Genomic DNA, 15,898 nt, shown 5'->3' with positions numbered 1-15,898 from the left:
CCAGTAAAATTCCTGATGCTTGGACATAACCAGCAAAACCATAATTAAATCTGTTACAGTTCCAATTGTCTCATGGAAGTTAAATGATCTGCATTTTCTAAATATTTTTAAATAAATTATTTCAGCTAAGCTTAACATTTCAGTTTCATGGTATTTTCTTCTGCTCCTTAGATTTAAAAAATCTCCGAAATCAGAGATAGCACAAGGCCAACTACTGTGCTGGAGTCTTCTCAATGAATCTTTTCAAAGCTGCCCATTGTGATACTAATGAGCTCACTGTTTTGTGCTGTTTTCCTTCCAGGAGGAAGGACTTGCTTTATCATCTGTGAACAAATTCTTGGTGTACTTTTCTCAGGAGACACTATCCAGTCTTGTTCTATACATTTTTTCAATCTCTTTTATGGAATATATGCATTTCTTATTTGTTTTATAAGTGTCAGTGCCTTTCTCTCAAAGACTCAGCACCAGCTAACTTCTTTTGACCCCGGAGTTAGCTCAGGATAGAACTGGTGGCCAAACCAAAAAATAAAAAAAAAAATCCACAGGCGTCTGACTGAAGAAGGAAAGATTTCAGAAAGAAATGCAAAAATATACTGACGGTTTCCAGTGTTTGGGGCTTGTTTCCAAAGCAGCAGGTTTGAAGTTTTCCTCTTTTTTGGGGGTGCTGGGGAAAAATCCGGTTGCAGGCCAAAACCTAGTAACAACTGGAAATACTATCTTTTTTTTTAAGTAACTACCACAACAACTAACACCTATATAACACTTACTATATGCTAAGACTCTTACTTATATTAAGTTCTTTAGTCCTATGAATTTGGTGCTATTAGCAAAAGTCCTGAGAAAGGTCAATGAGTTATTACTGTTGTACAAAAGCAAGCTTCTCATTGTGAAAATAAAGAGTTTAACGCAGCCATCTCTGCTGAATGAACTTATTGGCAAACTAGTTTTAAACTATCAAAGAAAAACATTCTGGCTATAAGTGTAAAAACCCAGTAACTTAGTTTTGAAATGCTTAGATGAAACAAGAGCAGCATGTTAAACTTGATTTTCCTATCTGAAGGTTAAATAAAATATTGAGAGTTCATTTTTAAAAAAGTTTTCATTTATTTGAAAGACAGAATGGAAATGGGGGAGAGAAAGATCGATCGATCTGCTTGTTCACTTGGCAAATGACTGACCGTAACAGCTGGGGTTGTGCCAGGCTAAAGCTGGAAGCCTGGAACTTCATCTGGCTCTTTCATGTGGGTGACAGGAATACAAATACTTAGGTCATTATCCACCGCCACCCAGGTTCATTAGCAGGGAGCTGGATCAGAAGCAGAAGAGCCAGAACATGAACTGGTGTTTGGACATGGGATGCAGATGTTTCAAATGCTGGCTGTCCTTTCTTTCCTTCCATTTCATTAAAAAGGCAGAGAGAGGGGGTGAGACAGAGAGACAGAGATCTTCTACCCACTGCTTTACTTCCCAGATGGCTGCAACAGCTATGGCTGAGCCAGGACAAAGCCAGGAGCTTGAAACTCAATTCAGGTCTCTCACATGAGTGCCAGGGACCATCACCTGTTGCCTACCAGAGTGCCCAGGAGCAGGAAGCTGCATTGGAGCTGGAGGAGCTGGGATTGGAACTCTGCTATGAGATGTGGTTGTCCAAAACAATATCTTCACCATTGTGCCAAATGCCTGCCCCTGAGTCTTTTCTGACTGTTATGATTTGAGTAAGAGTCGGCTCCCCAAACTCATGCAGGGGCTTAAACCCCAAAGTCTTATATTAATGGTTAATAGATTGATGGGTTAAGGGTAGAGACATTATCTGATTATCATGACCAGTAGGTGGACCTGGAGAGAAGTCTTCAGGTCATGGGGGCATACCTTCAAAAGGTAGTGTTCATGAGAAAGCTGATTTATATAAGCAGAGAAAGCACCTCCCTCCCTTCTTCCCTCCCTCTGCTTCCTGGCTTACCACGTGATCGCCCCTTGGCCATCCTGCAACTTTACCAGATGCCCAAACCAATGGGGTCACCCAACCTTGGACTGTGAACCTCCCAACCATAAACTGAAATAACCCTTCTTCCCTCCTAAGCAGCTCTTCTTAGGCATTTTATTTAAAGCAGAGAAAAGCTGATTAACAAACCCACACTCACAGACATTAACACGGGGCGGGGTGGGGGGAGGGCGGTGAAGGGGGGGGGCTTCAGAAAGTTCATGGAAAAATGAAATTAATTAACCATTTTGAAGCCCCCTCCTATTCTCTAAAATTAGCATAGTAAACTGATTTGGTGTCTAGCTTGGATTGTGGTTAACACTTCTTAGCAGCAATTTACATAACAACAAAAACCTACTGTGTAAGAACACGTGTATTTCCATTTGCTCATTCTAATACCTGACAGGAATAACAGGCTTCCTGTTTCTTGGATAACTAAACCCTACTTTGATTTTGCTTTACAAAGTGTAAGATGTTTCGCTGATGACAAAGCAAATAGGTATGGACAGATCTTTGGTTAAGCACCTTTCTTGCTTTCATGTACAGTCATGGCAGCACCAATCTGAAACATCAGGCAAGTTACTTTGCTCTCCATATTCCAAATTTCTTGAATATAGCAAGAAGGTAACTGAAAAAAGTCAAGACTGCTCTGTGTAATGTTGGGCAAATCACTTCCTTTTTCAGGAACCTAAATTTGTTAGTTTCTTGTACTCTGAAAAATGGAGGTGTGTAAACATATTGATTCCTTCCAATTCTGAAATGTATATTTTAAACTAAAATGTCCTCAATAATGTTGTATTTTTTTAAAAAAAAATCCTTGGTATTGCCAAAATGGCTATGGATGTGACTTCCTTATTAAGGCAATCACATCTCCCTTGAAAGCCACAAAAAGCTCCATGGAAACTGCAACTTTTCAAAATGTACAAAATTTAAAAATTTCCCCAAGATCATCTTTTTTCAACGACATCGACAATGTTGTGTGTTATAATACTGGCAAATCTTAACGATTTAGGTCCATTATTTCCAGTAAATTAAAAAATTCTGAACTACAAATTGTATCCAAACCAACCAATCACAGTTAACTGCTGCTCTGAGCTGCTTTAAATCCACAAATAAACATGCAGTTACAAGGGGAGCAAGTTATACATCAGAGGACATGCAAGTGCTCAAATTCCAAATCAACTGCAACTTACTATTGAACACAGAATTCAAAACAAAAAGCCACAACTGGAGACAGAAACAGTGAGAAGAAATCAGTATTTCAAAAGGAAATCACAAGGACTATAACTTTATAATTGTGACACAAGTCTACATTTTAAAAACAAAAAGTGACTCCCAAAGATGCTGTTAGCCGAGTGGATATTCAGTCAATTTGCTTCTGGAACTCCTAGAGTGTTCTAAAAGAGTTAGTTCTGATTGGAGATGATTTCACTTGCTATAGTGAGCCACAGTTACTGAGGGGAGCATATGTTAAAATCTCGGCTGTCTTGGGGCAAAAATAAACCAGCGAAAAGGAACATCAGAGGGCTAGAAGTTTGGGATCGATATTGGGCATTAATTATGAGTTTCCAATACACTGAAAGGAATGCCTAGTAACATCTAGTCCAACTCAACTTGAAATTAATAATAAATACATAAATAAACTCTAAAGGATGTACCTAATTAAGGGAAGAAGCAATAGCTATTTTTTAGTATATACCTCGAATACTTTGTCAGTAAATATAGACTAAAAATGGCTAGAAATCCTAGACCTTAATTATTGGCAGCTATGAGTTAGGTTTCAATAAAGTACCCTTGCTACACACAAGAGGGAACTTCAAAAAGTTCATGGAAAAGGCATGTTACAAAAAAAAAAAAACACCAAAAACCCAAAACAACCTTAAATATCAATTTCAATAATTTTTACACCAAAATACATTTATCTTTTAATTCTATTTTTCCATGAACTTTTTTTAAAGATTTATTTCATTTGTTTGAAAGGCAGAGTTAGAGAGAGAGAGAGGAAGAGATAGAGATAGTGAGATCTTTCATCCACTGGTTCTCTCCCTAATTGGCTGCAATGGCCAGGGCTGGGCCAGTCTGAAGCCAGGATCTTTATTGGGGTCTCCCATTTGGGTGCAGGGTCCCAAGCACATGGGCCATCTTCTACTGCTTTCCCAGACACATTAGCACAGGGAGCTGGATCGGCAGTGCAGCAGCCAAGACTCAAACTGGTGTTCATATGGGCGCTGGCACTGCAGACAGTGACTTTACCCGGTATGCCACAGCGCTGGCCCCTCCAAGAACTTTTTAAAGTGCCCTTGTATACTCTCTAGGCATTAAACATGGAAGATGAAAGTAGGCATATGGAGGATAAAAGAATTAAGAAATCAGCCTCTAGCCTTGAGAAGTATTTCATAATAGAGAAGAAAACGAAAATGTAAAGGCTTCTTCTAATGGACTAAAAAGATATGCTTTTAACTTTTAGTTATCAAAATGATCATCCCAGAGAAAATGGTGCAGTTCAATACCACCACCACAAGAACAGAAAACATCTTGTTAATCAGAAAGTTCAGTTCTGGAAGCTTCCAAGACTGTGAGTCAGGTGTATCATTAAAACTTGGGGGCACACTGTTCACCACAGGAGAAAGAACACTTCAGGGAAGTCATTTAGCACCTTGAAAAATGTCATTTAATTAATGATTTTTCACCTTCCATGAGCACTGTGGCGTTCATTTGTTTCTGTGATCTTTTTTCAATTGTTTTGTTAAGATATTCTTGTGGCTAAAAGAACTAACAGTACTTATTGAATATATTGAGCAAGTTAAAGAGTTCCAAGGATCCCACTAGACAAAGTAACAATCATTACTTCTAGTAATTGTGAATTTTCACATACTTACATAAACAAATTCATCAAAACTTATCTTTCCATCTTTATTCCTATCACCATCCAACATGAGTTTCTGAATAATTTCTCTCACTTTATATCCTGGTAGTGGCATATTAGCTTCCTTGAAAAGCTCATGAAGTTCATAGTCACAAATGAATCCATTGCTGTTGAGATCTTTATAAAAAAAAAAAGAGAACAAGCAGAAAAAATTTATGAGAAATGTGTAAATCTATTACAAGCATTTTCTTTCATTTCAGCTCAGTTCATAAGCTCTCCTAAATAATTTTTTGTTATTTTTGTTTGCAATCTAAGGTTGTTTGGGGAATGAAAATTTTAACTGAAGTGTAAAGTTTTGTTTGACATATTCTATATTTTAAACAGGGCATAAAAGGTTTTGCTTAAAAATAGCATGTTTAATTTTAAGATAATGTGGTTGGCTAATAAAATTAATTATTGAGCTAAGAGACTTTAAAAAACGAATAGGCTGTACACCCACAAAATACTGCCATGGTCTAAAGCAACGTCTACATAACTTTTTAGGGGTTTTATGTTCCTATTCTTCTATTAGTCTAAAAGAGTCTATGAATTAGTGGTGATTCTATTTGAAAGCACACCTATGATTAAGCAAGCTACCTGCAGTACCAATTTTTTTCCAAGAGATAATGTAAACAAACATTAATTTAAGACTAATGTAGAGTTCATAAAAATCAATGCATTACAGAGTAAAGCAGATGTTTGCATGACTCTATATATAACACGTTTATTTTTGTGCTACTGCAGTGTAAACAGGATATGTATCCAACTACTGATTAGATGAACGATGCTTATTCCGAAACTGCTAAAAATGAAAAACATCAACAAAAAACTGATCAATGACCAAAAGTTGACTTACTGAGAAAGAGGGCTGATATCCTGAGGGTTGTAACCACTCGAGTACATTTTTTTAGTGAATAAAGTTTGATTTTGAGTAGCAATCTCAAATATTTTCTGTTTTCTATATTTGTCTAGATTAATGCTTGTTGTTCATGTGGTGCAACCTGGGAGACAACAGGTGATGGCCAATGTCCTTGGATCCCTGTCACTCATGTGGGAGAACCAATGGAATTCCTGGCTCCTGGCTTCTACCTGGCCCAGTCCTGACTGTTACAGGCATTTAGGGAATGAACCAGCAGATGGAAGCTCTCTCTCCATCTGTTTCTCGCTTTCTCTGTCTGTCTCTCTCTCTGTTTCCCTGCCTTTCAAGTAAATAAATTTTAAAAAATGTCTGTACACACTTTTAACAAATGGTGGAGGTTGAAGGCTTGGAAGACAGAGAAGGAGAGGATGTTCCTGGCATCTACTGGGTAACAGAATTATGTACCTCAAAATGTCAAAAGTGCTGAAGAAGTTGGGTAATTCTAAGTTATAGTGACATGGAAGGGGGTGGGATGCTGGTGGTGCTATTTAGACAGAACGGTTAAGAGAGATCTCTCTTGCTGGCGGTGCCGCAGCTCAATAGGCTAATCCTCCGCCTTGCGGCGCCGGCACACCGGGTTCTAGTCCCAGTCAGGGCACCGGATTCTATCCTGGTTGCCCCTCTTCCAAGCCAGCTCTCTGCTATGGCCCGGGAGTGCAGTGGAGGATGGCCCAAGTGCTTGGGCCCTGCACCCGCATGAGAGACCAGGAGAAGCACCTGGCTCCTGGCTTCGGGTTAGCTGGCCGTGGCAGCCATTGGAGGGTGAACCAACGGCAAAAAAGGAAGACCTTTCTCTCTGTCTCTCTCTCTCACTGTCCACTCTGCCTGTCAAAAAAAAAAAAGTGCTCCCCAAAAAAGAAAGATCTCTTTGATGAATTTATATTTCAGGACTTGCATGTGCTAAATAATGTGGATAGCTGGGAGAACAGATTTCAAGTCAAGGAAATAGCAAATGCAGTCTGTGGCACGGAAGTGTGTCTGGTATGTTTTGGAAACAGCAAAGATCAGCGTGACTTGAGCAGTATGAGAGATAAGGTCAGGAAGTTGATTTTATCAGCTCTTCTAGGTCATGAAACATATTTTGAATTTTTTAAGGTGTGATCTAATTGTAATTCCTATTAGCCAAGTTTTTGGTCAACCACTAAAATATTATATACCCTATATGAAGGCATTTCAACAATATTTTGAAGGCAGATAAAATCCTATGCTTAATTGTAATTCAGTATACTTCTAGAATCAAATATTATCTTTGACAAACATTTGAGAAGCAGATAGGACAGGGGAGGGGGGGAGGAGAGAGACAAAGAAAGAACAAACACACAGAGAGAGATCTCCCATCCATTGATTCACTCTCCAAATGCCCACAACTGCCAAATCTGGGCCAGGCTGAAGCCAGGAGCTGGGAATTCCATCTGGATCTTCCACGTGGGTGGCAGGGACCCAAGTACTTGAGCCAACCTCTGCTGCCTCCCAGGGTCTGATTTAGCAGGAAGCTGGAAGGGGAGCAGAGCTGGGGGTCAAACCCAGGCACTCTGATAGGGTATGTGGGTGTCTCGAGCAGCGTTTTACCTGCTATGACAAACACCTGCCCCAATAGTCAAATAGTCTTGAACATCGATTACTACCTTTAAAAATTCATTACCTTTAAAATATCTGCATGAGTACTTTTAAAACAATTACAAACTACTCAATATTTCTGGAAATCACTTTTATTTCCTTCAAGGTAAAACACTTAACTTTCCTAAGTTTTATATGTATAATTTCTTTGCTTTGAATTTACAAAAGGTCATACATCAAGCCCTTCATTTTTATACATAAAGTGTTCATATGTGAAAATCAATCCAGCAACATCTATAGTCACTGAAAAGAACAGAGTAATCCAAATGGCACTATGGCAGAATTTTAGCAACTCTTGATGTATGAAAGCCTTAGGTTTAAATATACCTGCGCCTGTGCATATACCAACCTGTTTCTCCAATTTTCATTATAAAATTAAAATGCAGCCCAATGCTAGAGAGTAAGTAAGTGAGACATGGTGAAAGCTACATAGCATAGTTAAAGGGACACACATTGTAAGTGATGTGACACAAGATATAATTTCAACTTGGCTACTATTTTACACAAGTTAGTTTTTTTCTTTATTTCTTTTTTTAAAAGATTTATTTATGTATCTGAAATAGTTACAGAGAGAGAGGGAGAGGAAGAGAGATTTTTCATCCCCAGGTTCATTCACCAAATGGCTAGCACATTAGCAGGGAGCTGGATTAGGCAAATGGAACTGCTGGGAGTCAAACCAGTGCTCTTATGGAATGCTGGCCTAGCAGGTAGCAGCTTACACCTGCTGAGCCACAACACTGGCCCCCTTATTTTCTCACCTGTAAAAGGAATGCTTTGGACCAAATGATCTCTAAGGCCCCTTTCAGCTCTATCACATTCTGGTACTAGTGAGAGCACATGAGACTTCACAAGCCCCTCCTCTTAACATACACATTAAAATTTTACTTTATTTTCCTAATTTGAGAGGTAGGCAGAGGGAGAGAGAGAGCTCTCATCTGTCTATCTGCTGATTCACTCCCCAAATGCCCACAAATGCTAGGGCTGGCTTGGGCCGAAGCTGGAAGCTGGGAACTCAATGCAGATCTCCCACAAGAGCTGCAGGGACTTCATTACCTGGGCCATCACTGCTGCCTTCTCGGGTCTATACTGGCAGGGAGATGGATTTAGGAGGCACAGCCGGGTATCAGATCGAAGTACACTGGCGTGGGACCTGAGAGTCTTAACTAGTAGGCTAAATGCCCACCTCCCCCCTACATTTTTAAAAGACAGAGATAGGATTAAAATGCATATTAAAAGCAGATATAGAGTGATAACTTTCTGATCAGTACTGTGTTTTATCACCTAAATATAATATTCTTTCATTTTATAATCTTTAGAGAAGGAGGTAGCATATTCATTTTAAGTATCAAAACTTCTTATACTTTAGTGTTTTTTTTTTTCATAGAAAACATTTTAAAATTGTATTCTACTTCTCTCTGGCTTGTGAAATGACATATCTGAGCATATTCTATTTTTTTGTTATTCATGCCAATTTAGAGATGACACCGAACAGGTTCGCAACTACTGTCCCTTTGGATGTCTCAGTGATAGAATCGAAGTAGAAGGTAGAGATGTTTTAAACTAAATATTGGAGAGCTACAATAAACCCAGAGCTACAGGAAACTGACCAAGGCCCTGAGAGTCTCTAGCGTTCAATTTGTATTAGGTAGAAACCGAGGCTTGGATACCAGGGAGAAAGGGAGAACTACTATTTGCAGGAACCCTCTCTGAAATAACCTCTTTTGAGCATTAATTAGAAGAGAGCTCACTGATGTGATTAAAAGATGCCAGGAAGTAGCCACCCTAAAATATAACTAACATAAAACAACCACATGCGGAAACTCCATTTTGAAGTAAGGGGAGTAATAACAGATGCCTTTAGTAAGTGACAGGACAAATTTAAAGGGGGTTGGAAGAATAAGAATTTGTCATTTCATGACAATCTTCCTTATTAGGTTGCAATCTCTTGATAAAGATTCTTTGACATCTCTTTATTTCCTGCTCCAATATGTAGCACAGTGCCTTCCACAGAACAAGCAATGAGAAAAAATATTCTAGAATCATTGACTTTCAGTAACTGACCAAGCAAAGAATGCTCAGATGCTACATAGGCAGTTTAAAAACAAAAATAAACAAGAGTGACAAAAGAATACAGAAATAGTACTAAAAGACTGAATGGCAATTCATCAGGAAACCAAAACTTGACAGAAATATCCCTTAAATAACATTCAATCTCGTTCCCTTTGTTCTAATCCTGTCCCCACCCAGCAGCCTTCAGATCTGTAATTTGGTTTTCTAAGTGAACACACCCACCAAGGAAGGCCCAAGTAGACAACCAGTGAAGGCAGTCAGGTCAGGACCTCTGTCTTCCTCCAAATGTAGAAACCTGCGTTGGCTTTATTAAGAAATACCATGTGCACCTGGTTAGTTCAAGTTGCCTCCAGAGCAAACTGGGAACCTACGTGGTGCAGGCACCGTGCTACATACCAAAGATACAGAAATTAATCAGAACCCCTCCCTGGGTCTTACTTGAAACCACAGCTTTCAAATTCTTGTAAAAATTCAAGTCATGTGGCATATATATCCTTTATCTTTCTTGGGATGAAAAGAATATGTGTCATCCTTGAAAAATTTTACATATTCTGCTATATTTTATCAGCAGATGTTAATCCAGCTTATCTCGTGATCACAGGCGTTTTAGTGTTATTACTGGTAAATTCCATCAAGCCTCTCTCAGAGCTCCTTAAACCATATATTTTGAAGAAAACAATTTCAATTTCAATAAGAAGGCAGAGGATGCCCCCCCCCCCCAAAAAAAAAAGCGGCTAGCTAGCAATTAATTTTGCAAAATCTCCCAGCTGGTAAAGTACTTGGATGACAAAATAGCGTGTAATCATTTTTAAAGCGTTTTATGCTAATTTTATCTCCAACCCCTAGACACTCCCCCCCACCACCAAAAAAATCCTTAAGCAGTCTCAGGGATCTAAACTGCTTTGAAAAACCAGAAAATGAAGTAGCATAAAAGCATTTTACACAGGGGCCATCTCATCAATGACAGTATGAACCAGGAGTTCAAAGCTATGTTTGATGGTGAACTTTTCCTATTTTGAGTTTTGACATAAACATGAGAATTTACTAATCATCTGACCCAAATAACACAGACCTAGATCGAAAGCCGTTTTAACAACTGGAAAATAAAATCACAGCCAGCAGGCAGGATGGCAGTCTTTTATTTTCTCATTAAACCTGCCAATATTCTGGGGTCCCCTTTCTGGCTCATTTGCCCCTTCGTTATGAAGAAGGTAGAAATGTCTCTGCATTTTGAGGAGTCTTCTGTTTGCAGCCAGATCATGAAGTAGAAATGAATTATCATACGGCCTATATTATCCAGAGCAGTCTCTGTATCTCCCTCACATGTCTCCACTCTTGCATTTAGAAAACATGGTCAGTATGGGGAGATGTTAACAAGCAGCAGGGAAAAAAAAAAGAAAGAAAGAAAGAAAGAAAGAAAGAAAGAAAGAAAGAAAGAAAGAAAGAAAGAAAGAAAGAAAGAAAGAAAGAAAGAAAGAAACTGCACTGAACCACTGAACAAAGACCCAGCAGAAGGTAAAAAGCTAAGCTTCAATAAATTGACCAAGTGTTTTTTTCTTTTTTAAAAGGAAAAAAAATCACTATACTCTCAAATCAAATCACTGAGAGTTTCCCAGTGCTGCACCAGACAGGATCATCTTTCATACTGGCTACTGAATTCCTCAGAAAAGAACCAAGGGTTACCAGGGCTTTTCTCTTCTCTTTCTCTCTTGGATGACACATGTAGGTTCACATCTGCATTTTGTTTGAAAGGAAACCTCATTATTCTCTTTTACCAAGTATTATTTGAAATGCCAGTCAACTTCTTCAACACCCTCCCCCACATAACCTCAAAGTAAACAAACTTATTATACAGCCATGTTCCTGCAGAAGTTTGAATCACACCAAGAATGCATATCCTTAAAAGGAAATGTTTTCCCTCCCCTTGCATCCTGTTATTTAAGCTATTTTAAGTGCTTGTCTGGAGAAAGCTGAGCCAGAATTCAAGTGGTTTTGATTTTAGCTGCTGTTTTACACTGCTCTTGTCCAGGTGGTATGTGGTGCAATCCATCACTTCAAACGCATCTTTTGGGGTGCTACTTTGTCTTATAAATCTGGCAATAAGAAAGACTGGGATTTCCTTTAACTCCTTAGGTTTTGTGTGTGTGTGTGTGTGTGTGTTGCTTTAACCATCCTTGACAGTCTGAATCTGGTGTCTTTCTTTACAAAGAGGTTGCATATCGCGTGCCCTCATCTGCAACACACATGCGACCTCTTCATTAACTCACTCGGGACAGTGCTCATTAGGATTAGGAACAAAACCAATCAAGTGCAGATGCAGATCCTTTCAGAGAATCTGGGTTTAAAGACTCCACTGAGTTTGACCAGTATAGTCTCTACATTTTTTACACTAAGGAAACGACAAAAGGAATCTATGTGTCTTAACAATAAATGGATTCTGTGTGTGTGTGTGCCCATGAAAGTTCACAAAATATTGATTTAAAAGACTCAGCCAAAAGACTTGTGCAAAAGAATTTCGACTGTATTCCATTCTAAGATCTAAGCAGTAAAGTCAAGCTTTCATTAGGCTTTAAAACTTTCAAAAAGGCAGCTGCTAAACAACTCCAGATGCTTAGCTAAACGTGGGGATTGCCTCTCACAGCCTATACCTTTTGAGGTAGCTCACTCTAGCAAATACAAGAGAGGCAATTTAATGAATCCCAGCTAAGGGTGGACTCTTGAGGCAATAAAGTGCATCCTAATAGTGGTGGGTTCCCAAAGGGAGAGTCAAGTCCAGCTGAGGACTGGACAAGGTCAGAGGGCTGAGACCAGGCAATCAAAAATGCAGAGTCTCAATCCTTTTCTGACTCAAAATTCGCTGCAGTTTGGCCATCACTTTATTTGCTGTCGTTTTCTCACTTTAAATGCACCTGCATACATACTATCATGAGTGTTCTCACACATGTGTGAGCTCTTACACCCACCCGTGTAAACTTCTAGTACCTTCTATACCATCAAAGCATGACTTTCAGACTAGTCAAAGACCTCCGCTTCTAATATTGCATAGACAATTAACCACATGGGACAGTGAAAGAACACTGGTTATTTTAGTTTAAGTTGGGCTATAGTTTTTATTTTTTAAGGCGCAATTAATCAAATATGTACTGGTAGAGCTTTACTGAATAATAAAAGTAAATTAAACTAAACCACCATGTTTTTTGTGGCATCATCCCGATGTGGTTTTTATATTCTAGAGAATATCAAGTAATTGGAAACAACTCAACTTCCTGGGATGAGAGAAATCTGGTACCGCTACGAGCACCACAACCAAAAAATTTTGGCTTAGTCTGGTGGGTAACCTCATAGGAATACACCCACACTATTCCTAGCCATTTAAAGAAACCCCATTATTCTTTTATTGCGAAAGTGCTGAATTTACGTTTAAAAAAAGTTCAGCAGAAAATGCTGAGGAGAGAAAAAAGTCAAATTTAAAAGTGAGCATTTGTATGACTAAAACAAACCGAAAAAGATTTACATGACATGAATTTGTCAGTATGGTAAATTATCACCCAAATGACTTCTAACTTCCACAGCAAGAGTAAAGTCTTAGAATGTACAAGTCATTTTCTAGCTTGTAAAATGTTTATTTTCCAAGTGGTCTGAAAGCTTTATTTGTTCTTCTTTAGAAAGAAGTCATGCAGTTTTGCAGCATTTAAGTTAAAACATAAACATTATGAAGAAAAAAAATGAGAGATAAGGTTTTTTGTTATCCCAGTGGGAAATATTGGAAATAATTGTTGAGAAAATTAAAATAATTACATGGGATTGGAGCTTAAAACTAAGCAGGTGCAGAAAAATGAGTGAAAGGAGGACTTTAAATCCTAATACTCAATTTATTGCTAGTAAGGAGAGTTTCAAAGCCTTATTAATTGATTGAACAAAACCTGTGATTAGTGGTAATTACACAGATTTTCTCCACACACTATGATTTTTGCTGGATTTCTAAGGAGATAATCAAGGCTATTATTGCTAATAGATGGGGAAAATCATATAATGATTTCCATATTTTGTCACAATTGAACTGACACAAAGTAGTTCTCCGTATTCTCTCTCTCCACCCTCAAAAATAGGAAACAATTGTTCATGACAAGAAAACAAGTTATAGAGCCTGTTTTTAAAATAAAGCTTCCCAAAGGAAAAAAAAGTCCATAACACATTTGACAGTTGCCCAAGGGCTCTATAACTCATGACAACTAAAAAAAACTACAAAGAGTTTTATAAGGAAAATCAAAAGATTCAGCTTGGCCTTTTAATGAGTTTCTAAAAGACAGACTAAACACAAGCCTTTATTATGCTCAAAATATATATATATATAAATTTTACGTGCTACAGTGTAATGGCCAAAACCTTTAACAATAAATTCCACTTTAATGAAAATCTTCATAATAAAGGCTCTTTGAATATATAGCTGATAATGACATAATAACAGTACATCAAAAGATTGTGTATAGTTCCTTGGGATTCAATCAATTAAATATTTGTCAAGGACCTAACACATGTGCAGCACTGTGCTAGCTACTGAACAGGGAATATAAAAGAAATAATACTTGACCCAGACAGAAAGCTTGGACTCCAGAATTCAGATTTACGGCATATACAATAATAAGAGTCTGCATATCTTAGGAACATATGCCTGATAAGGATTTCAATAAAATGCATGCTTCCAATTGCCTGCTTTGGGAGCTGTTTGTCTACCCTAATGTCCTTAAACAATAGTTTTACAATGACCTTTTCTTGCAGTCAAACCTCTAATTGATCCTTCAATTATAATTTAACTGTTTTCTCCATGGAGATAACTGGTCAACACTCTTTATATCATTAAGCTTTTTTTTTTTTAAGATTTATTTGTTTTCCATTTGAAAGGCAGAGTTACAGAGACAGAGACAGAGACAGAGTCAGTCTTCCATCCACTGATTCACTTCCCAAGTGGCTGCAAAGGTCGGGGCTGGGCAAGGCCAAAGCCAGGAGCCAGTAGCTCTATCCAGGTCTCCCACATGGGTGCAGGGACCCAAGCACTTGGACCAGCTCTGCTGCTTTCACAGGTGCATTAGCAGGGAGCTGGATTGGAAGTGGAGCCCATATGGGATGTCAGCGTCACAGGAAGTGACTTAATCCATTATGCCACAACAATGGCCCCCATCATCAAGCTTTTAAGGAGGAATTAAGCTCTTTTACTGGATTTCATGTCCTATCAAGCTGGCAATATCTGAATTTGCTTTAATTTTTCAGAAACACTGCACCAAAATATTACAAGATGCCACATATGAGGACAATGACTATATCTTAACAACTATCACTGATTTGAGGAAGTGAGGCACTGGAGACTACAGAATAATAACATTAGTTAGGCACAGTGCTTACCCTAACATTCTAGTCATAAGGAAGCATAAAATTAAGCTACCTTTATCACTGAAAGATGAATATAAATAAAACAGGAAGCTCAGAGGAAATGCGTCCCTAAAACAATTATAAGACCATTTCTGTAGAATAATGAGACAGAGGAAAACAGAGAGATTAAAAACAAAGCCAAAAATCTCTTGCAGCCACAAACTCACTTGTTGTTTTTCATTATCAGAGCATGTGATACTCTTCTTACAGTAAGTGGTATGCGTGGCAAGTTAATTTACTGCTTTTTAAACACACACACAAAGTTGTGCTAGATTCAGGACTTCTCAGTTTTTTCTCGTTAGCATTCTGATTATGAACAATCATTCCTCCTAAGGTATGTCTTATAGAAATTGGCCATCATGGGGCCGGAGCTGTGGTGCAGCAGGTCGGAGTCCCAGCCCACAATGCCGGCATTCCGATGTGGGCACCAGTTCAAGTCCCGGTTGCTCCACTTCGTATCCAGCTCCTTGCTGATGCGCCTGGGAAGGCAGTGGAGGATGGCCCAAATCTTTGGGCCCCTGTACCCACATGGGAGACCCTAAGGAAGCTCCTGGCTTCTGGCTTCGGATCAGCTCAGCTCCAGCCGTTGCGGCTGTTTGGGGAGTGAATCAGTGGGTGGAAGACCTCTCTCTGTGGGTCTGGTTTTCGAATAAACAATAGAGTAAGTCTTTAGAAAAATTAAGAAAGAAAATGGCCATCATAAACATATGGGAATAGTGATGTACACTTCCTCACTTTTCACTAAAGGGATTTGTAACACCAGTCTAAGTGTAAATTCTTATTGAAATAACAAATCATGATCTAACTTTATATCCTTTAGGGGATATCAAAGAGCAATAGTCTCCACCTCTCTCAGCACATGTGGACTCACTGGAGTATACACCTACAGTCAGTTCTTAACCTGTTTTCTCATTAGCTTCCACAGACTTGACCCAAGCACTGAAATTTGGAATGTAAATACCAAATACTGCTTGCATAG

At 38.7% G+C, this 15,898-nt stretch overlaps 1 protein-coding gene across 3 annotated transcripts in view; it reads right to left on the bottom strand.

Annotated features, from left to right (window-relative positions):
- Positions 1-15,898, bottom strand: part of PLS3 (plastin 3) — a 91,683-nt gene that overhangs the window by 23,502 nt on the left and 52,283 nt on the right. For all 3 annotated transcript variants that reach the window (XM_062182884.1, XM_062182885.1, XM_062182886.1), the window contains one exon: positions 4,861-5,024. In XM_062182884.1, the coding sequence (XP_062038868.1) occupies positions 4,861-5,024 (164 nt within the window). The remainder of the gene's footprint in view (positions 1-4,860; positions 5,025-15,898) is intronic.

The sequence above is a fragment of the Lepus europaeus genome, chromosome X (genome assembly GCF_033115175.1).
Source record: "Lepus europaeus isolate LE1 chromosome X, mLepTim1.pri, whole genome shotgun sequence".
Lineage (NCBI taxonomy): Eukaryota > Metazoa > Chordata > Mammalia > Lagomorpha > Leporidae > Lepus > Lepus europaeus.
This window is presented reverse-complemented; position numbering and strand designations above follow the sequence as displayed.